The sequence below is a fragment of the Condylostylus longicornis genome, unplaced genomic scaffold (assembly GCF_029603195.1).
Source record: "Condylostylus longicornis isolate FDR11 unplaced genomic scaffold, ASM2960319v2 ptg000153l, whole genome shotgun sequence".
NCBI lineage: Eukaryota > Metazoa > Arthropoda > Insecta > Diptera > Dolichopodidae > Condylostylus > Condylostylus longicornis.
This window is the reverse complement of record NW_026578121.1, coordinates 131297-156042: the sequence shown is the minus strand read 5'-3', so window position 1 is coordinate 156042 and position 24746 is coordinate 131297. Positions and strand designations below refer to the sequence as shown.

At 21.4% G+C, this 24746-nt stretch overlaps 1 protein-coding gene across 2 annotated transcripts; it reads left to right on the top strand.

The window, feature by feature from the left end:
* The first annotated feature begins 2472 nt into the window (after positions 1 to 2472).
* Positions 2473 to 13705, top strand: LOC129615917 (protein kinase C and casein kinase substrate in neurons protein 2). 2 transcript variants are annotated; one of them, XM_055531338.1, is made up of 10 exons: positions 2475 to 2508; positions 3029 to 3279; positions 5215 to 5324; positions 10924 to 11261; positions 11336 to 11562; positions 11743 to 11863; positions 12235 to 12345; positions 12685 to 12905; positions 12983 to 13152; positions 13228 to 13703. In XM_055531338.1, the coding sequence occupies exons 2-10, from the start codon at positions 3176 to 3178 to the stop codon at positions 13338 to 13340; spliced, it is 1515 nt and encodes a 504-aa protein (XP_055387313.1). In that variant the 5' UTR covers positions 2475 to 2508; positions 3029 to 3175; the 3' UTR covers positions 13341 to 13703. The 2 variants fall into 2 exon arrangements, with proteins under 2 accessions (XP_055387314.1, XP_055387313.1); XM_055531339.1 differs by lacking the exon at positions 12235 to 12345 and having other exon boundaries at positions 2473 to 2508; positions 13228 to 13705.
* Positions 13706 to 24746: the final 11041 nt, after the last annotated feature.

The window sequence follows — 24746 nt, the reverse complement described above, 5'->3', positions numbered from 1 at the left end:
TCTACTTTTTATTTATTTATTTTTTTTTCAACAATGATATATCAGTGGTGTTCACACTTAGAACAAAAATGTGGTTCTCAATTTAAAAAATTGAAAAATATGTTAGACAAGTCGTTGATATTTTAAGCGCTGCTCGTAGACAGAAATTAATTACAATTTTTAGTTTTGCAACTATTTGATTGCTTATTTTGTATTCCATAGGTTTATATGTTTAATATAGAGATGTGCGCGAAACGATTTTACAATCAAGCAGTAGTCAATTGCAAAAACTTAAAATTACATGTCTGCCTGAGGCCCCCTAAATCAAATAATAAAGTTGCAAGTTGCAATAAAATTTGCAGTTTTTTATTCAATTTGATCCAGGAAGTTTCGCCTTATTTTGAAAATTAACTTAAAAAATAAATAAACATGCAGAGATTAAATTAATATTTTTATTTAATGATTTATTAAATTTTTCTAATTTCAATTCGGCCTTTTTGTAATTGTCCGTAATTATTAAATTAAATTTTGCTATGGCTCTTAATTTGAGTATTGTGTTAGATCAGCTTAAGCGCTTTTGGCACAGACAACAATTAACAGCAAATTGTAAACAATATTGACAAAACACTACCAAGTATATTTTTAAACAATAGCAAAAATTTTATTAAATAAATTGCAAAATTATAATTTTGCTTCAAAAATTAAACTTCCCACAATATAAAATACAATTATTTCTCTTCCTCTTATTGGAAAATTTAGAATTTCAAATATTTTGTGTTATCAAATAATTTCAAAGGTCATAATAAGATAACGGAGCTACTCTGTTATCGTATGGTAACCTTAGTTTTTCAAAAAAAAAAAAAAAAAAATGGGATTCAACATCTTAAAACAAGAAAAATATGATTACATATTTTCATCATTCCAATCGATATCATTATTATTATTGTACCCTCATCTTCACATATTCTTCACCTATTAATTAATTTAATCTTATCAAAGAAAATGAAAAGAGAAAAGTGTATAACAAAATTAGATGTAGAATTTCTTTTGTATATTCGATTTTTTTTTTTTTTAAGTATTATTTGTAATTTTGTATAACAAAAATAATGAGTAGAAAATTCAGTTATTGAGAATATGAGTTTAAGTATTACACTTATGGGCCACTTATAAGTATATACGTGTATATATACTCATGACACATCCATATATACATGTCATATGTGTATATGGTATCTAATTGATGTTAATATGTGTGTATTTAGGTTGTATGGATAATATTAATTAAAAATATCTAATTGATGTTAAGTTTTAGTTAGAGGCTGTATATTTTAAGATACGTATATATAAACTAGCTTCATAAATGATTTCAGATGAACATACACACGAATTTAATATTTAATAATATGATGTGATTAAATAATGTCTGGTTATTTCAATTTTTTAAATTTCATATTGATTTCCGCTTCCATAAATTTCATATTTATAAGCATAATAATGCTTATAAATTTGTGGGTTAAATTTTATGTTTGGTCCAAAATGATCTGCAAAATTCTTGAAGTGGGAATATTATTTCTCTCAACTAAATAACAAGCACTCAAAAGAACAAAATATTCTTTCGGTCAATGTTAATGAAAACTTCATTTATCGGAACTTCTCTTTAGTTGTAGAATCGTCTTGGCAGCTTCTTTCTTTTGTGAGTTAATTTGATACAAAATGTGTATCCAAAGCTTTTCCACAGAATTTGCCATAAAATTCTCTGCCTTCAAGGCAAAATTTCTTTTCATGTCTCCTTCTCTCCTGCCGACAATGCTTCGTTATAATTTCTGCGTATTGTTTTTGTTCTCGTGCCGAATTGAGAATATTAATGCGGTTTTTCATTCTCCTTCTATAAAAAAAAAACGATATTAAGATGTTATTTATTTTTTTTTTTTTGGAAATTTTCTAAATTAATTATAGTTTATGAATGTCTGGTCTTCTTTTCTTCGTAGACCTTTAATAATTTTTTTTCCATTAATATCAAATACTACTTTTGTTATCAGTTCCCATATATAAAATTTGTGAATCATTTTACCAGAAAATATTTTTAATTTTCATTTTATATTTTTTTGAACTTTTATTTCAGTCTAGTTTAAAATCACAAAAGAAAAAACAACAAGCTTTCATTTATTAATAAAATTTAAAAAAAAACACAAAAAAAAAAAATCCGGAAGTGAAGTTAAGCTTGAATTCACAGCTTTGCATAAATCACTGTTGTTACACTTGTATAACGTACCTCAAAAACAAAGTAACAATCAAAAGCAGGGGTGATTCTTCAAAAAAAAAAAACACAATTTTTTTTTCACCTGTAATTTTTCGGTTAATTTGAAAACGGTTTATTAGGTCAATGTATTTCACTATGAATAAATTTTAACAATAACAATTTTTATTTTTATATACTAAAAATTAAACAATAAAAATAATGTTTTTTTTTCATCTCTTTTCTTCTCTTTACAGCAAAAACAACCATACGCAACTACTGCTAGCTCCAAAGTAATTTTATATACACGCACACATACAAAGAAACAAAAAGCAATTAAACCACAAAACGTTTACTTTATTTATTTCATTAATTTTCAATATTCTATTTTGTTAAACAAACAAAACAAAATAAGAAGAAAACGAAAAAAAAAAAACAGCCCGAGATTTAAGAACCGCAAAATTGGCTGTCTATTTATTGGGTTTTTTTTTTAAATTTAAATTTTTAAATTAAATTTGGTTTTATATTCTATTTTTTTTCCATTATATTGAAGAAGCTCCAAAATGATTTTAAAATTAAAATTAAATTAATAAAAATTTGGCGAAAATTCGAAAATTCGAAAATTCGAAATTTTTTCTGGAATTTATGAAATATTTCAAAAGGATAATTTATTGATAACTCCTAAACCCCTAAAAAAATTAAGAAAATCTGAATTATCACTTTTTTTATATTTTTTAATTCTAAGTTGTTGTTTTTCGTGTTTTCACAAAATTTATTTAAACATTTGATTTTTTTTTTTGTGTGTTCATTAAGATCCCGCCGTTACCAACAAAATATATACAAAAAAATAAACAATTAAAATTTAATAAATAATATTTAGGAATTAATTAAATTAAAAAAATTATTAAAAATTGAAAAAAAGAAGAAAGAAATAAGTAAAAAAAAAATAAATAAAAAAAAATGTCACATCACAGTGATGATCAACTTCTGCAGGCTGGAAGCGATTCATTTTGGGAGCCTGGAAATTATAAAAGAACAACAAAACGAATAGAAGATGGTTACAGGTGAGTTGAACTTTTTTTTTTCGGTAATATCATTATATTTTTTGTTTTCTATCTCTGTACGTGTAAGCAAGACCCGTTCCGTTCTCTGGGCTGTCAATGTCTGCTACCATTAGGAGTAGACTTGGTGTTCTGGTTGAAAGAGAATTGAATCTTCTTTGGCAGGATATTGAGGGATGTCATCATGTGAAGCTGTTCCTTTTCTCTTGATCAAGGAAGCTCTCTTTAGAGTTGCTTGGGAGGTATCGAAATTAGGTTTGTGCTATTATTGACTTCTCCACTGAGTATTTTCCGGTGGAATATCACTTGCATAAACTGGAAAAATCGGAATCGAACTGTTCTGGCGTGGCCGTCTGGACCATGCTTTCTCAGTGTTGGAGAGTTACCTTCCAACCCCCCTAAGGATATCTCTCGGTATTTACTTGGGATCGGTGTAGTATAATTTGAATATGGAAAAGCAAAAATAAGCCAAGGCTGACTGCGATTATCGAAGGGGAAGAGTTCCTTTGCCCGTATATGTATCTCAATTCAGTATAAAATTTGTCTATGAACAAACGGTTGCTTGTTTCGTAGATGCTCCGGAGCCTTTTAAAAATTTTAACAAATTTTAACATAATATTTAATGATTTTTCAAATATCTTAAATACGAAGCGTTCGACTATCTCAATACGAAGATTTTATCAATAACAATTCTTCTTAGGCAAGCCCCATTCGGTTTTAATATAATTAGAATTTGATAATTTATTAACTAAAATTGACAAACTTTACAAAATGTTTTCCAAAAATATTAAATATGTATATGAAATTTCTATCTTAAACTGATATACTCTGTATCACAAACAAAATATAAATAGTATAAAAATGAATTCATGCACAAATATGTTAAAAATTTGAATTGAGTTGTTATATAAAATGAACAATATAGTTTTTTTTTAAATAAACACAACGTTAGTATGTATGTACACATACCATATACAAAAATAATAATAATTGTAACCGACTATTATCATTATCTTCATTATGTTTCTATAATTAAAAAAAAGTTGGGTGAATCGGACACGTAGCGATATATGGTTTTTATTATTATAAGCATTACCGAAAAGTAATTTTATTGTAAGAATTTTATATCTCTTATTTTTTAATAGTTAAAAATATTGTATTATACTAACTTGGTACAGAATGGAATTGAGAGAAAAATTAAAAGTTAGGTGGTGTTAAATATGGTGGATTCCAGTAGTTTTCTAATTATAGGTTAATGAATTCATTAAAAAATTTTTTTTTTTTATTAAAGTTTTGTGAATTTATTTTAGATTTAATTATTTTGATAACAAACTCTATTTGAAGGTATTTGTGGGAAGTTTTTGTTATTTTTCTATGAAATCATTGTGTCATTGTGTTTTTTTTTGTTTTATTTTTAAAATTTAATAAAAAAAATTAAAATTAAATTTTAGTATAAGTATGCTATAAACTAAAACGTGCCATTCATTTAGTATAAAAAGAAAGGAAAATGAAAGTGATAGAAGAAATTTTTATAAAAAAAAGAAATAATTAAAACCGAGAAATGCTTAGACCACATAGTAATAAAATGTATTAATGTACTTGTTCCGCCATCTATTGCTATGATGCCGCCTAAGTAATTGAATTTTTCTATCTCATTATTATGATTAATGTAACAACTCTTTTTCTGTAGAATACATGCATTGATTAAAAAATGCATACCTTAAAATAATGAAAGATTTCCTAAATGAAGGAAATCTTTCCCGCTCGTCTCATTGTATCTTTGTCCCTGAACGTTTTCGAATATAAAAACATGGTTTTAAAATAAGAAATTAAAAATAGTTCGAAAAAAGTATAATCCTGTTAAAATACCTGTCGAAATTTTACGAATTTTAAGAATTGAAATCTGTAATTAATTTGTATTTTTATTTAAATTTTCAGATTATGTAATGATTTACAGGCTTTAATACAAGAAAGAGCTGAAATTGAAAAAGGATATGCAAAAAGTTTACGTGCATGGTCAAAAAAATGGGCTGATTTAATAGAAAAAGGTAAATTTAATTTAATAATTCAAATATTAATAATAAATATTTTCTTGTTAATTCAAACTACATTGTAATTACATATATGATAAAAAATATATGTACCAGCAAATGAGTTCAAATCGATAATATTTTTCGTTGCTCAAAATTAATGCGAAGTTAGAAAACCTATTTACAAATTGACTTCAACATATTATATAATAAGTAGCCCCAATATATTCATATACGAGTAAATATCTACCTATTTTTACATAATCCCATTTATAAAATCCTATTTACTTTTATAATCTTTAAATATTTATAATTTAATTATAACATAATATGTATATGAGATGAAAATAAAAAAATAAATATCGTCTACAATTACATTCTTGGTATCTACATACAATATGAAAAAAGAAAATATGTGTATATATAAACATGTATATATATGTATATGTATATATATGTATATGTATATATTGTATATATTAAATGGAGAAAGAATAAAAGAAAAATTGACTTAGAAAGTAAAATTTAAATTGAAAATAAAAAATTTACACGCATTACACAAATGAATATCTGGGCCAAAATAAGTACCTACTTAATTCTATTCTTTTCACAATTTCATTTAACCGTTTATGTTTTGTAATATTATTACTCTATATATCAATATATTATTAAATATGATTGGGAAACTTAAATGTTGAGAATTAAGTACAATTATTTTTAATATTCTGCATAAAGATTTTTGAATACGCTTTAAGTAAATAATAGATTTCATATTGAAAATTATGAAAAATATCATTACAGTGAAATAAAAATGAACTAAACTAAATTAAATTATGATTTGTAAATGTATGTATATAAGTAGTTTTTATATTTATAGAGATTTATATTTATAGATACGCTGAATTTTGTTGTAACGTTGAAGTGCTGTTACATAAACATTGTCTGCTAGTTTTTTACTTGTGCCTAAAAATAAATACCCATTTTATTCCTAAAAGATAACATAAATTAAAAATGAACATAATTATGAATTATAACTTAATACTTATCTTATAGGTAACTGATAGGTTCCCTTAAATTCCATTTTTTTCCTAATTATCTATTAATAGTAAAATTTCTTCATAATTGCTTCATGCTTCTGTTAAAATTGAATTTCCTTCAATTGTAAGATCTAAGCAAAAATTTCATTTTAAATAATTAAACTTAAAATAATTACTGTTCAAATTTTGACATTTACATTTAAATAATTAGTGTTGCCGCTATAGTTACTCTGTAGCATAAAATTAAACAAGCACCTGTTCACACATATTTTTTATTTGTTTTAACATTTTTGAATTTATAAATTTGAAATCATGTTTTATAAATTATTTATAAGTATATACGTGTACATACACATATGTATACCTTCTTGATTTTTATATTCTACAAAAAATATTTCATATTTTCTTGAAATTTATATTAAGAATAAGTTTTAAGTATTTCTATAAAAGTTTCAAATATTATTTTTTAAAAATAATCGTAAACCAGTTTTGTTTTATAATTTTTAAGTACATTTCGATCGTTCATTATTTAATAAATAAATTAATAAAAGCTATTATCGATTGTTACGTTAATTTTATATATATATGTATATTGCGTATATATTTTGTTTATTATAAAATTAAAAAATAGAAAATGTCATCATCTTATAAAAATGTAGCATGCTCATCAATAAATAAAATCGCAAAATAAAATTTTAATATTATTATAAAAATAATCGCAACAAATATAATAATGTAAGAAATTCAAAATCATGTAAAATTGGAAATAAATAAATATATTAAGTATGAAACATGCATTTAAAAATAATATGAAAATAATTTTTTTAATAAGGAATTATTTATTCAAAATGATCGCTCAGTATATGGTATAATAATTGCAATGCGATAAACTCTATTTTAATTTTTGACGTCCGCTTTCCTTTTGAGAAAAATTGGAATACAGTTCGTTGTATATACTCATTTAAGGTGTGTTTAAACTCTCGTATAAAATTAGTTCACCAATCAATTGCACAACGGTAGAGTTCAGTTTGATTTTACTTAATTCTTATGAAGTTTTGACTGAAAAAGTCAATTTTTAAACCTTATTAGTAGTTTTCAGGTTAGAACATTGCTAAATTAGTTCTTATTTTCTTGAAATTTTAAAAAAAAAACAAAAATTTTTTTTTGTTTTGTACGAGTACGTGAGGGAGTTTTTTCTTTTTTATTAAGTTTTGCCTCAATAATGGTGTTCCCAAGAAAATAATTGTTATAAAACAAAAAAAAATTAATTGACTAGACGGAACTACAAAGATTTTGTAATTTATTAAAATTGATGCAAAAAAAAAATAATGATTAATGTGGTAAGGCAAAATATATTTGTTTTCTTCTGTTGTGTCATTTCTATACTCTATAAGACTGAACCGGGTTAAAAGCGGGAATTTGAATGATTTACGTGAAATTTATAAATAAATAATGATTTTTGATTATTTTGTTATAAGAGCCATTAATAGTCCAATATAATATAAAATTCTAAGCTTTTATGTAATCAATGTTTAGTCATTCCTTTACCGTTTTAATGTAGATTAATATGGATTTAAATTTACTCATTGTGTACATATAGAACAAAACTAAAATTTTTATGATGAATTCGTAAAAATGTTAGAATTTTCTCATTATTACATTGTTTTTTTTCTGTTATTTCATTGCAAATAAAAATTAAGTGCTTAATTTTTATGTCTCAAATCAATTTTCATTTCAAGTTTTAAATGAGAATCAATTTTATTTAGTTTTTTAATAGCTTTTAGATTTTGATAATTAAATCATTGTAAAATATGAAAATATAAAAGAACTTTTAAATAATGATATAAGAGATAATAATTGTTAATTTTGTTATATAATCAAACAAGTTTTGTATAATAAACATAAGTATGTATGGGTAGATTAAATTTACACGGTACTTGTATATAAAATTTTGTTTGCAGTAAATTGTAATTTTATCCACCACAAATCTTACAATGTTACAAAAATTAAATTTAATACTAAAGCCATTATTAACGCCCTTATTATTATTAATTAATTATTTAATAATTCTTGGAACTCTATGTAAAAAATGTACATATGTATATTCGAAGATAATTAATAAATTATTAATTAATTATTATACCATACTATTATGTATAAGTTAGGTTATGAATGCATTGATATATTTTGTATACATAGAATTTCAGATTGAATTTTCAATTCATATTTTGCAATCAAATTTCCGTGATCAAAATCAAAATTTTTCAAAATCGATTTTTCAAAAATTGTGTAAGATGAAAGAACTATTATACTCTTGTCAAAAGTGTATTTGTACTGAAATTATATTTTGCGGCCATCTGCCGGTAACATTTTGTTCTTTGTAAATTTTATAATTTGAAACTGGTACATATGTTTAATTTAGCTAATCTATGACAATTTTGTATTTTACATTTCTGTTTATATAGAACAGGTATCATGGAAATCTCAGTAGAATTTTAGAATACTTCTCAATTGTACAGTTAGTTAATATTATTAAATTACTTAATAATAAATATTTGTTTATAATAATTTTCTGGCATAAAACTTTTTAATATTCGTTATCTATTTAAGAATTTCCAATTAATATAAAAGTTATTACTTACTATCTATACGTTTATATTTTTGCACTTCATAAAATTTAGGTAGGTACACAAGATAATAATTGAAAGTAAATATAACAAATGTGTAATTATGATAAATGACAAAATCTTTTACTCTTACAAAAACGAAACAAAAAAAAAATAAATAGTCGATGTTTTATGAGGTGATTAAAATGGTCTACTACATAAATACTAAATTACACCCAAGCAAAATTTGAATGCACCTATAAATAAGTGCCATAAATTTATTGAAAATGCCTAAGTACAATTTTGCAAATTTACATTATATAAATAAAGTATAAATAGGCACTTTAGTGCTCCAGAATTAAAATATTTTTAACATTATTTTAATTTTTCTTTTTGTTATATTGTATATGCAAATATTTGTGTCTTCTTAGTTAAAGTATTTGTGCTAAAAATTAAAATAAATAAATTGTGTATGTATGTATGTTTAATATTGTATACAAATAATATTGAAAAGAAGAAGATATTGAAAAGGTTTCAGAAATCGATTTTAAACAACGTTTCAACAATGCCCATGTTATATGCTCGTATACGAGTAATAATAATCTTTTTTTTTTAACATTTCTCGCTTCTTATAAATTTTTATTTGCCCATTTCATTTGATTCTTCTTGTTTCTATAAATAACTTCTCCAATTTCTCTTTTATACTTATAATACAAAAGTTATAATAGGTTCTTATTCTTCTTTTACTTATTGTAAATTTATTTTTATTTCTCATTATAATTTTTTATTTTCTTTTCATATATACATATTATATGTAAATATGCACTATAATATGTAATATATATAATATGGTGCTAAATTTTTCGCTGATTTAAAATGCAATATTAAAAAGAATTATAGTTCTATTTATTAGTATAGCTGTATATAATATTATTGTATTTTGCTTCTGTACTCTTAAAATGTACGATAAATGTATAAATAATATAAGGTATTTATAAAATACAAAATACTTACTACTTTTTATTTAAACTGAATATTGAATACGAAAAAAAGAATGAAAAAGATTATCTCATTATGAGTAATATGATATATTTATAAATTTGTAAATACATATGTGTATTTTTAAAGCAATTTAAAATCACAAAATAAAAATTTATATAATATGAGAATGTGTGTACTTGATATTCCATTTAAAATTAATATTTATGACATATTTTATTATCGGTGTTATATTGATGATTATTGTAATCAGGGACAACCTCATTATTTTCTTTTTAAATTACTTTTAATTTTCGAATACATAATAATTGTGCAGATACAAAATTAATTTTTTTAAAGGATATGAAATCTATTGAGAAATTTTCATTGAGATAACACTGATTTTAGATATACTTAAGTTTTCCATGTTAATTATGTATAAATTAATGTTCTGTGTACATTTATTAGATTTCAATTATAGATCAACCTTTCAAATTAATTTGATCCTACAAACTTCACTAAAATGAATCAATTGAATATTTAAATCAACATTTGACATTGTTCTGCGTAATCTATAAATATTTCAGAAAAACAAAAACAGATTGCGCAATGGTTGAATTTGGATAAAAGAAAGAAATGCGAAAATCAAACACAGATGACTCTGAGTGACATAAAGGGGAATAAATTAATTTTTGATACACCTAATGTGAATTGTTTTCTGTTTTTAATTATCAAAATTTTACTAATTTGTAGAATGAATAATTTTTATCAAAAATCGAAAATTCGTCACTGATTTTCAAAAAAAAAAGCATTAACAGCGTGTTAATTTGTATAAATGAACTCACTCCCCATGGATATTTTATTATTATTATATTTGTATACAGTTGAAATAAAATTTCTTATTTTACTTATTATTTATTATTATAAATACCATTATTTTTTTTACAATCGTTTATATTATTTATTTAAAATACATAAATGTATAATTTTTTTTAGGTCCAGAATATGGTACAACAGAAGCGGCATGGCGAGGTACACTAACAGAAGCTGAACGTTTATCAGAAGTTCATTTAAAAATAAAAGATAGTTTGTGTAATGATGTAACACAAATGATACGTAATTGGCAAAAAGAAAATTATCATAAAACAATGATGCATCTAAAAGAACGTAAAGAAATGGAAGATGCATTTAAAAAAGCTCAAAAACAATGGGCTAAATTATTAGCAAAAGTTGAAAAAGCAAAAGCTGATTATCATGCTGCATGTAAGACTGAAAAAACGGCAACAAATCAAGAAAGAAATGCAACAGCCGATAGCTCATTATCACCAGATCAAGTAATTATGAAAAAAAAACAAATATATAAATAATATATGTAATTTTAAAATCAATTAATTTTTTATTTTTTAAGGTTAAAAAAATGCAAGAACGTGTACAGAAAACAAAAGATGAAGTACAAAAATGTCGAGAGAAATATGAGCAAGCTTTAGCCGAAATAAATAAATATAATCCAGTTTATATGGAAGATATGTCAAATGTATTTAAAAAATGTCAAGATATGGAACAGACACGTTTGATATTCTTTAAAGAAGTTTTATTTGCGATACATAAAGGTTTAGATATTACAAAAGATACAAGGTGAGTTGTATCAATGATTGTCTATTTTGATCAACTTAAATTTCAATTAACTAATGTTAAAAAAATTTAAGCAGTTTTTTGAGTTAAAGTTGAATCCCAAATGCAAACTAACCATCATTTTTCCAAATTTTTCTTATCCTTAAAAAAAAAATTGATTACTTTTTAATTTTTTATTTTCAGTCTACCACAAATATACGAAGAATTTTATCATACAATCAATAATTCAGATCATGAAAAAGATTTGAAATGGTGGTCAAATAATCATGGTGATAATATGGCAATGAATTGGCCAACATTTGTGGTAAGAATTGAAAAGATATTTGTAAATGCTTTTAGCTTTTATTTTAGTGTTAATAATTTTTTTTTTCTGAAATTAATAAAAACTAAGAGGAATAAAATTTTTTTTCTTTTATTTTGAAGAAAATAATTTTAAATATTCGGTTATCCCCACCCTTCCTTTTACTCTATTAGAAAATGGTTTGGATTTTTAATTTTTCAACTAATTTTTGTAAGAGAAAATCTAAAAATTCTATTAAAAAAAATTTGTTGTTTTTATGTATTTTATTATTTTAATTAATTTGTTTTACTTTTTTTTTTGTTTACTTTATTTCTAACTTATTTTTGTTAAATATATGTTTAAAAAAAATGAAAATTTGTGGAAAATATGTATAGGAATACACGGAGGAATTCCGAGACATCGCTAAAGGCAATAAATCAAAGGAAGCCCTACCAGCAGCTCCAATAACGCTTATTAATCAGCGGCCTGTTGCCGAAGATTTGCATGTACGCATGATTTTATTTTTGTTTTTATTTTAGTTTTTTTTTTTGTTTTATTTAAAAAAGAAAATAATATTTTTATTATTTCATTTATTTTAAAAAAATAACCCATTAAAAATGCTTAAATTTTTATTTTTATATTAAAATAAAATATCTATTTTTTTAAAAAGTTTTTAGTTAAAAATATTATTGCTTTTCCTTAGAAACTAAGCTGTTTCACGCTTTAATGCATTATTTATTTAAGAATACAACACATATAAAATTCACATAATCTGTAATAAATTAATTTATTTATATTTACATAAAATATATTAATTAAAAATAACTTTCTTTTCTTGTATATAGGAATATCCTCCGCCATCAAATAAAAATAGTGTTAATCGTAATTCAGTTAAAGAAAATAATGCTGTTAATAATAGGAATTCGACAAAAACAACAAATGTAGTATCTACAGCACATCATAATAATTCAAATAATTCAACTCCAAATAATCATGACTCACCGTCACCAAAGTCAGATAGTGGTAAAGGAGCTAATTCACCAAACCATCGTAATTCAACAGTAACGTAAGTATATTTTATTAAATAATATTTTCATAATAAAACTTTTGTTTATACTTATTTATTTTTTTTTTTCTTTTTAGAAATGGTTCTACAAGTAAGTCAAATGAAAATCCATTTGAAGAAGAGGAATGGGATGGAGATGAAGCTGACGGAGATAATGTTTTGGTTGATAATGGAGAACCTGGTGTGCCAGTTAAAGCTTTATATGATTATGAAGGAGCAGAAGCTGATGAATTAACATTTAAACAAGGTCTAATTTCCTTTTCTTAAAATTTCTCTTTTATAAAATAAATAAAATAATTTTATATAATATTATGATTTTTAGGCGATGTATTCGAAAAATTGGAAGATGAAGATGAACAGGGTTGGTGTAAAGGAAGAAAAAATGGAAAAGTAGGTTTATATCCAGCAAATTATGTGGAAGCAATAGCAACGTAAAAATTAAAATATTTATATAAAAATAAAAATCAAAATAGAAATACTATGTATATTATACAATATATACATATATATGTTTATCATTACCATGAAATATTTCAAAAATAAAAAAAAAAATTAAATTAATAATATGTAATAGAAAAAAAAAATAAAATAAATGAAATTTATTTTGTATTTAATACTGTTTTTATTTTAAAATTTCAAAGAAAATAAAAAATAACAAAAAAAAAAATTAAAATATATTTATATAATTTCTGTTTTGTTAATTAATTTACACCCTTCTTTAATGTATTATACAATAAACAATTATATTTAGTATACAACAAAAAATATAAAACAAAACTGATTAAAAAAAAAAAATGAAACTAAAGTGGAAGCAATTTTTTATATTTACAAATTAATTATAATTCAAATTATTTAAATAGAAATAAAATATATATATATATATATTTGAAAAATAACAAATTTTTAAAATTAATATATTGTAAACATATATTATATATATATATATACAACATTTATGTAATATAAATTAGGGTTATTCATTTGCAAATCCGTAAATTTGTATCCACATAATTTGAATTCATTATGTTAAAATGAACATAATCTCATATTATATTCTATATTAGGATCTTATAAGTGTCAAATAATACGTATAAACAAATAAAAAACAAAAATATACAAGATAATAAATATTATATATATATTTTTTTTTTAAATATTTATTAAAACAAAATGTGCTAAATAAATTTTTATTATAATGTAATAATATATTTATTTTTTTTTAAAATAACAGCCAATGCTATTTTAACTATAAAATTTTGGAAAAAATGTAAAACTTATGAGATTTTGAAAAATTTTTAGAAAATGTGAGATTATATAAACATTATTTTGAAAGATGATGCTTCACTGTAGTTCATTCTAAAATTAAAATGAAATGTTTATAATAATTATTTTTATGATAACATAAAATAACATGAGAACGAAATTATGGTACAATTTTGTTTTTTGTTTATGGAAAATAAATATTCAATAGCTTAGACAGAAATGAAGATAAATTTTAATTATCATTGCTTAATTAAAAAATATCATGAATTTTTTTTGTTTTAATTCATAATTACTTTACAATAGTGACATGTTTTTCAAAATATGTATATGTTTGGATTTACGTAGTATAACAAAAATTTACGAAAATTTTCAGCATCGAATATCTCTTTGCATGAATAAATAACATTTTTAATTTATAAAAAATATATAGGCATAAATATTATTTTATTACATACTAAATACTTTGCTTTTGTAAATTATTATTCCCTAATTTTATTTTCTTTAAATTAATTTTTTATTTTTTGTATATTATTATTTTTTTTTTGTCTCTATTTAATGTTTTTCCTTTTTTACTTTTGGTTGTATATTGTAATAATGTGTAATTAAAATTAATAAAATTTTTTAATTAGTTTTTTTTTTATTTTAATTTTGAAATTTCAATTTGTTTTGCAAAATATTTAAATTAATTAATCTACAATATAAAAACAATAAAACAAATCATATTTTTATTTATATAAAAAAAATATATATAATAAATATATTTTTTAAATATTTAAATTAATTATTTTCAAAAAATAAAAATATTATACATATAAACAGAAAATTAAAACAAAAAAATAAAACCATATTAATAAAGTTAATATTAAAACAATTGAATGAAAAATTGCATATACAAATATATTAATTATGAAAATAAAAAAAAATATTAATATACTTTAATGAAAATATTTTCATGCATTAAAATTATATTACTCTAGTTTATGGAAATATTTATGCAAATCTGTTTATTTGTATACAAAATGTAATATTATAAAAAATGTAAAATTACAATTTGAAAAAAATAAGAAGAGAAAACAAACAAGTATGTATAATGAAATGATAGACCAAAAGCTATTGATTAAAAGATATTAATAATAAAATATAATTATAAATTATATAATTATAAATATTAATAGATATAATTATTAAAAATTTAGAAATTTCACGTTATTACATTTTTAAAATAAAAAAAAAAAAAGAAAACTTTCATACTTTTAGACATTGGCTTCTGGTCTTCATAATATTATAAAGAGAATTAAAATTATTTTAATTTTTGTTTCTCATTTTTATAATGCATTTTACAATTTTTACATTTTTAAGCCTATTTCAATTAGTTTCGTTAAAAAATGTATCTTTATATAATAAGCATACATTCTATATTACATAGAAATTGTGAGTTTCTTCGGTTAATTATCAAATAAAAGCTGTAAAATTTGTAATTGCAATTCCGAAGAAATCCATTGTATTATTTTACATTTGAAAACTTTAAAATGAAAATTTTTTGTTTAAATTTATTTTAATTTAATAATTTCTACTTACAACTGAAATAAGTATATAAAACAACATATACATCGAAAATATTTTGTATAAACAATTTGAAAAATATTTTAGTGTTAACAACGTCACAAATACAACATCAAATAAATTCTGATCGTCAAATTTTTTTGTTGACATTACAGAAAATGACACAATGTGTCTGAGGCGTTGTAGATGCAATTCAGAAAATACCCACAATATTATATTTTTGTATAAAAATATTTATTCTTAGTTTTTAAATGTTTTTGTTTTTATTAATTTAAAATTTCAAAAATAATCTGAGAAGAATTAAATTACTCAATATCAGAAGAATTAATATACTCAAATTCAATTAATAATTTTTAATATTAAATAAGAAAATCTTATTACCCATATTTCTTTTAAAATTTCATGCAATTGTTAGAAATTTCGAGAATTCAAAATTGTTTTTATTTTTTTTATATTTAAATTTCATTGAATTGCTTATTTTTTATTTATTTTAATATTATTGACTTAATATTAAGATTATTTACTTTCCGTTCCAATTTTCTAGAAAATTTTGTTTTAGTATATTTTCGTTGTATAACTTTTATGTTTAAAACATTATATTTTATTTTTCAATATTATTGTAATAATTTAATTTTAAATTTCTTTATTAAATAAGAACAAAATAAAATGTTAACCACTTGTATTCCATATTTTATTTTGTAAAATATAAAATTATTGTATAAATATTTCATTTCTGTATACATTCTTTTTTTTAAAAATAATATAAAGGACATTTTTAATCGAAATTAATCGATCTTGTAAATGAATAGGCTATATGTAAAAATAAATGCATTTAAATATTTTTTTTTTATTATAAGTTAATAAATCAAAAAATAAATAAATAAATGAAATCAAGATTAGTATATTATTATATTATTATTATTAATAATAATAATTTGTTATAATTAAAAATAATTATAATAAATGAAATATGTAATTGAACAAAATTAAATAAAAATAAAATAATTTCAAAATAATAGGTAGAGCCATTTTATATTTATATTTTATATATATATATATATATATTTAAATAAAAAATATATATATATTATTTTTTGTAGTAAAATTAATGCATCATTAATATATTTATATATATAAATAATTATTTATGTATATAAAGATGCATATAAAATTAATATTTAATTGATATTATATTTTTTTTTATTATTGTATAAATTATAATTTGAAAACATTGTTTTATTTTAAATTTTTTCTTTGAATAATAAAAAATATAAAGAAAGATATTGAATAACATACGAGTATAATATAATTATTATATTTTATGCGTTAATATACAATTTTCATTTAAATATTTATTAAAATCTTAAAAAAACCCTTTCAAATTTTCAAGTCATAAATAAAATTTTACAAGAAATTCTATGAAATTTAATATTGTTTTTGTCCTACTCATAAATTTTTATTATTTATTATTATTTGTTCCCCCTTAAAAAATGTAAATGTTTTCCTTTTATCTTAAATTTAAAAATAAATTCTTATAGAAAACGATATTTGTAAATTAATTGTTTCAATATCATTTGATTTTATAAATAAAGAAAATTTTATAGAGAAACAAAACAAGTGAAATAGAATAGTTATAGTATAAAATAGTAAATAAAATATTTGAAAAAATAATATTAATAAATTAGAAAAAAAAAATTGAATTTTCTTTTAAAAAAAGAAAAAAGAAAAATATTTTGTAATTTAATAAAATATTTATAAAAATAAAGAATAAATGCAAATCCATTTTATGATTTTGCAATTGCCTAGTTTAGTTTTAAAGTCAACATAAATTAAAAAAACAAACATAATTAAATAATTTATATTACATTTATATAAATTTTAGAGATATAAGTAATTTAGAAATGGAAACAAAACAGAAAATAAGAAAAAACACAATAGAATTGAGAAATTCTTTTAACTTTTTTAATTTTATTATTTTGTATATATTTTTTTGTTAGAATATTTAAAAAATTACAATATTGTAATTTAAATTATTAATATTAGATACAAATTAAAATTTAAAAAAAATATTTTCTTTTTAAATTTTGAAATATGTAAAAATTTTTATTTCTTAGTAATATGAGTTTTATAGAAACAAAAAAAAAATTAATTAGAAAATAGAATACATAATTTACCCACATTCTACATAAATATTATTAAAATTAATAAAATGAAATAAAATAAAAAAATAAAAATTTCTTAAAAATTAAGAAGCCATAAAAAAATTTCAAACATTAGGGAACATTAATAATAGTGTAGGTTATATTACAAAAACAAAAACAATTTAAAAATTAATTAATAAAAAAAAAATTTGGAAATTCAAATTCAATAAATTTTATAAAAATTTAGTGAAAATAAAATATTAGAAATAAAAACGAAATGATTAAATAAGTATAAAATTTTTAATGTTCGGATCCAAAAATTTTAATGAAATTACTCCTTAAAATGCGATAAATATGCATTTTTTTTTTGTTATAAATTTTAGTATAATTCCCTTGTAATAAATTTTAGTATAATATGTGAGGCGAAGCGAATGGACTAGACGAATCGAATGGACTAGACAAAACGAATAACATTTATATTAAATTATGATCGGCGAATGCTTTCATTCGTTAGATCATAAAATGTTGGCTACCGCAAGACATCGAAAAAAACCTACCGAAAATAATGAAGGTTAACACAACTCATATTTTACATTGTTTTTGCTTTTTTTTGCAAAAAAAAACAATTGAATTTTTCAATCCTTTTAGCAATGTTGGGGCGGTTCTCCATTTAATTAAATTAAATGTTCGATTTATTTTTGATTCGTTTTTTTTTCACGTTTAAAATAATATTAAAGTGAAATATATAAATGAAAATTTTTTACAATAATTTGTAGAATTTTATAAACTTACTTTAAAGAGAGTTTAATTTTTTTCATTATATCACTATAAATTCTATAATATCAAAAAATAAAATAAAAAACACTTATGTATTATTTTTGATTTTTGATTTCATTCGCCAAGCTTGTCACATAGAATTTTAATTTGACAGATTTGGTAGTTCATTCGCCTAAAGTTTAAACGAATTCACTAATAATAATACGAAAAGTTCATATTTACTAAAAATTTTATTTACTTCGTCAATCATAATAAGGGACTAAGTTTTATACTAAGTAATTCCATTCATTTCTCCTACTGGCACATTCAAATAATTTTTCTTTTCTTATATTTCATTAAAATACTATAAATTTTAATAATCATTTTTTTTTGTTCTTCAATTGAACATATATTCCGCTCAATTAAAAATTATTCAGAACTATCATGAATTTCGTTCGTATGTTTCGCGAAATTCGAAAAATTAAGAATTTCATATTCTCAATTTCGAATTACTAAAATTCTACTACGAATATTCATAATAGATTATTACGTTCATAGCAAAAGGTAATCCTCAATAGTCTAAGAAAGAAATAGTCACACGTAACAAGCAATTTACTAATAAAACATTTTAACAGTTGAAATAATAAAATACTGATTTTGACAATCCGAAAAATTGTATTGTCATTGCTGACTAATAATTTCTACGATACGAATTTGTGATTATTCGTCTACGTCGTAATTAAATTCGTAATTTATAGAATTTTACGAGTGGAATTCATGATAGGGCTGATTGTTTTTTTTTATATAAGTATATAAATTTTACATATATAATTAAATTACATAACATAATTTCTTATATTGAAATTAACGATACATACATACATATATTTATGAGTGAGAAAAATATTTCAATAACACCAAGTTTTATAACCCGTTTTATACATTATTATTATTATTATATAAAATTATGTAATTCGAAAATTTCTTTTCTAATATATTAATTAAATTCTCTAATAATTTACAAATTGAGTAATTAAATATAGAAATGTCTTTTAAATTTAATAGATAACACTTGATTTTCTTATATTCATAATTTCATTAAGATTGCTATTAAGAAAATATACATTCTTTAATTCAGAATTTGAAATTTTATTTTGAAATAATTGTGTGATTTAAGACTTTTTTTTTAATATTGTTGTAATATTAATTCAGAACATCGATAGACAATAGACAATCTATTTTAAAATATTTATTAGCTATACTCTATATTTTTTATGTATTCTATAATGTAGAACAAAACGAAAAATAAAATATTGTATACTTATATGAAATATAAAAAATTTCAATATTTTCTAATTAAATTATTCAATATTTCGGCTTATTAGCGAATTTCTCTACTCTTGTAAAAAAATTACTAAAAAACAACAAAAAAATGCTAGAAAAAAACTAAAACTAGGCAACATTATTCTTCATAATTCAATTAAATTTGGTGAATTTCCAATTTAAAATAAAATCATTTTATAATTTAAATAAAAATAATTATATAAAATAAATGAATTTCACCTCAAATAATTGAATAAAAAAAAATAATAATAATGAAAGAAAACAAATCTAATAAAATAAATTCAATATAAATTATTAATTATTAAGTTTGCAAAATGATGAAGTCTAAACAAAATAGAAAATACAAAAAAAAAATTAAAGTAAAAGTAAAAAATGTAAAACTCTAAAGCTCTAGTTAGTTTAAATTTTAATTTATGATATTTTTGCAAACTTTCTTAGAGAAAAAAAAAATTTTAATAATAATTTCTTATATCATAAATGCAAAAATACTGAAATTATATATATATATATATACATAAATATAATTAAATGAAGAAAGTAAAAAAAACAAAAGAAATGTAACACTGTACTAGCATATTATTGTCATTCGTTAATTATTATTCTACTATTATTATATAATTATTATTAATTAATTAAAAAGAAAAAGAGAAAAAAATTGTTATTAGAATTAATATTTGAGATGAAAAAGAAAATATATATTTAAGTAAAAGGTAAAGAAAAAAAAAATATATTTTGTATCTAGTTCTTATTATTGTAATTTAAAAAATCGGAATTCCTTTTCAATCTAAACTCATTTTAAACTCTCAGAATTAAAAGTAGTAACTTCCTTTACTTGTTAAATAATCCATTTTAAATATGATTTCCTTTCGAAGTATTAGAGAGATTATTCAAAGGAGATTTTCCTTTATGCATGCTGCGCTGAAGGTTCTACATTAGAACTAAAAATTTTTAAGGCGCAGCGTTAGACAGTATGCAGTATTTACGGAGTCTACAAATTCAGAAACTTCTAGAAAATCGGTCGTTCGAAAATAACAGAAATGACATCGTTTATTAAATTGTATCCCAATACTTTTCTAATACGCCTTCCAATTCCCTGCAAAATAATGTAATTTTAACAAAGATTTAAAAGACTTAAAGAAAACTTACTTTAATAACGCTTCAATATCTAAGTCTGCCATTTGGATTTTTTTTGAAATTTAATTAAAAAAAAAAAAAGGCGATTTATTGAGTCAGTGACGACAATATTTTAACTAGAGATCATCTGCTCTACATTTCTGACATTTCTTCATTATAGAATTAATTTCCGAACAGACTTTATTACAGCCAGTAATTTTTGAATGATCTATATTTTCAGTGTATTTAGCGTGAATTTTCGAATGTACTACAAGCTAGAACTATTCTAGCACTAAATAAACGAAAACCCCCCTCCCCTATTTTTTAAGAAAATGAAAAATTTTACATCTTATAGAATCGTTTTAAAATAATTTAAATTCAGATTCCAAAAAAATTCATTCCAAATCAATATCGAAAATAATTTAAAGCAGTTTATTTTTTCAAACAAAATCATTATACCCTACCTACACCACTTTAATAAATTTACTATAAAATTTTTATTAAAATTTAATTATTCTGAACATAAACCAAAATAATAGTTTTAAATAGAAACCATAATAAGATTTGTGTCCATAATAAATTTTAAAATTTTTTTTACGATATAACATTTCTTTACGATATGTATATCGTAAAAGCCAAATAATTTTATTTTTCATATAATTTACATAGGTACATAAAAACGGAAATAGTTCGATAATTCACCACTAGAATTTCTAAAGAAAATTTGGTTTTAAATTGAAATGAAATGAAATTTTCATTTGCTTTTTAGTCAACAGATGGAAACACATGAAATATGAAATTTCATTAGATTTATTGCAGTAAATCGTAAAAATATACGATTTGTGGCAACAAATTGAATATGAAAATTATGATTTGTTTGATTTGTCGGATTTGTGAATTTATGATATTTGTGGTATTTGATTCGTGTTTGATAATAATTGAAACCTTGTTTTGTTTTGTAGATCCCATCTATTATTTGAAAGTATGAATTACAATTATACTAAAATGAAAAGTTACAATTGACAGATTAATATTTTTAAATCACAATTTTTAGCGTTAGTCGCAAGTCTTACATGTCAGTACTTCAAAATTTTTTGATTTTTTGAGATAATTATTAATATTGCTGATTAATTGATGTTGTTGCTCAATAATCGAAATCAACTGCAATTAAATCGACTCGATTTTAATAAGTTTTGAATAAAATTTTATACAAATTCAAGACTAATATCAAAAATCTAACAAATAGTACTAGTCATTAGTGTTTACACTCTAACATATATGTATAATATGAGATAATATTAATGTCTTTAAATCAAGAATTTTCATTTCAAGTGCCAAAAATTGACAATAAGGCGGTGTTCAATTACTTGCATTTCGTTATGTTGTGTTCACCTCAAAAAATTTAAATTAATAAAATTTTGTATTTTTTGAGTAAGTTTAATTGTAAAATATATGAGTGGCGTCATTATTAAGCTTTAATTTTGCAAATATGAATAAAAATAATTCAAAGAAAACTTATAAATATTTTTAATATCCGCAACAATTACATGTCAACGTGTACAAAAAAATTCTTATATTTTTGACGTATGTATCAGTGCTATATATAACATTAAAAGAAATGAATATCTTATATCTATTAAATCACTACTAAATCTCTTTCAATCTCTCAATTAAATTATTTGTTAAATTTTAATTAAATCAAACCCAAATATACCGGATTAAATTTATATAATTGTAGCTAATAAAAAAATAATATCATATAGTAGGGTAAAAACCTGTGTTACATACATTTTTGTACAACCATAAAATAAATAAATAATAAAAATATGACAAATTCACCCACAAATATAAATTTAAGAATATTTTAACAGCAAATATTCAATAAGAATTCTTTTGGAGAAAGATTGGAATTGTTTTTTTTTTTTGTCAATAGAATAACGTGAAAATTAAATTAAGAATTCAGCACATATCATTTCTGCTGTCATAATATAAAACCACTATATTGTTATTATACGCAAAAGTAAGTTCATACACAAATGCACATATTTAATATTGACATTAATCAGGACAGGAACTACAAATATGCATTATCAAATTTGTACCACCCGTTGTTTATTAAAACACTTTTATAAAAATTTATTCTATAAGTCTAAATTTTCAGCTATAGTATAGTTATTATTGCCTCACCGGGATAGGGTGGATTTTTTTTTTCACAATAGCATTAAAAGTGATCAACAATAATATATTTTTTACATGTACGTAATTTTACGATATTGATTAAGCTTAAACTTCCTTGTATGAGGGAGGAAGAAATTCAACTATCAAACAAATAAATACACCAAAAAAATCTGAAAAATCTGAAAAATCAAAAAATATTTCTTTCTTATATACAAAACAATACCGAAAACTGCAATTTTTTATTGATATTTGAATAAATTCCCAGTCTGCAATTAAAGCTGAACAATTTTATTTATTTTCAAATTTTTTGTGAATTAAAATGCAGATTTGAATTATCACAAAATTGAATTTGAAGTTCATCAAATTATTTTGAATATGTGTTTACACAAGAAAACAGCTGATTTTCAAAATATTGTAATATACAGTATTTTAAAAGCGTAATATCGTACGTCTGCACTTTTGAAGCTTTCTATAATTTTTGCTTTTTAAATAAATTTTCTAAGTTAGTCATTCCAAATCTTAAGCTAAACAATTTTCAAACTCAATTAAAGATACGAATTGTACTCTTTATTTTTAGGTGGATATTAATACCTAAGAGCAACTCTAATGTCAACTTGTCAATTCAATTTTAATTGTTATTTTATATCACCAGTTTATTATGATAATCAAGCTCATAAAATTTTGCATTTAAAGCTCATTCAGCTAATATTCAGCTCATATTTAGTTTATATATTTTTGAATATTTAGAATAAATGAGAATTTAGTTTGCATTTTCAACACGTTACGTCACATCAGAGTTGCAATTAAGTAAAGTATTCGCTCAAAAATTTTACCCGGGTAGAAAATTTCTTTTAATCATTTTCTTACATAATTCATATGGACATTTCATATTATTATAAATAAAATACTGGGATTTAATAACTCATTTCCAAAATGTTCACTTAAAAGGATATAAAATCCTTTTTTCTTTTTGTTTTGTTAACACTATGTATATATATATATTTAAAGGTATCTATTTCACTTAATAAATTTTTATTGTTTGTACCCCATATGTCATCTTTCGCTAACAATAAAACTTTGTTTTTTTTTTCCTATTTATTAGAACCCTGTTTCAAATATGAAATTTTTGTATGTGGCATGACTAAAAATTCAAGGTTTAATAACAATTCAACTTCATAAACAATAAAATATAAAATAAAAATGAAAATCATAAATTTAGGGTGAGATGCAACAAATTAAAAAGAATCAACAAAACAGAAGTCGAAAATAAGAAATATGAAAAAAAAAAAATTCTTTAAAAAAATTAAGTCGAATTTTTTTTATATAAAAATTGCCTAATTTACCCCAATTTGACCTTTTGTTCATATTTTTCATTTGTTGCCAATAATTCATTCATTCTTTTATGAATTGCACAAAGAGGAAATTTTTATTGACCCACCCGAATAATATGCAATTTATTTCCATGTACGTACTTAAAATTATT

Bases quoted from the DNA above. Each gene is read 5' to 3' on its own strand.
- LOC129615917 (XM_055531338.1), top strand. From the start codon at position 3,176: ATGTCACATCACAGTGATGATCAACTTCTGCAGGCTGGAAGCGATTCA. The intron at 3,280-5,214 runs GTGAGTTGAACT...TTAAATTTTCAG, and splicing joins CGAATAGAAGATGGTTACAG to ATTATGTAATGATTTACAGG. The intron at 12,906-12,982 runs GTAAGTATATTT...TTTTCTTTTTAG, and splicing joins CATCGTAATTCAACAGTAAC to AAATGGTTCTACAAGTAAGT.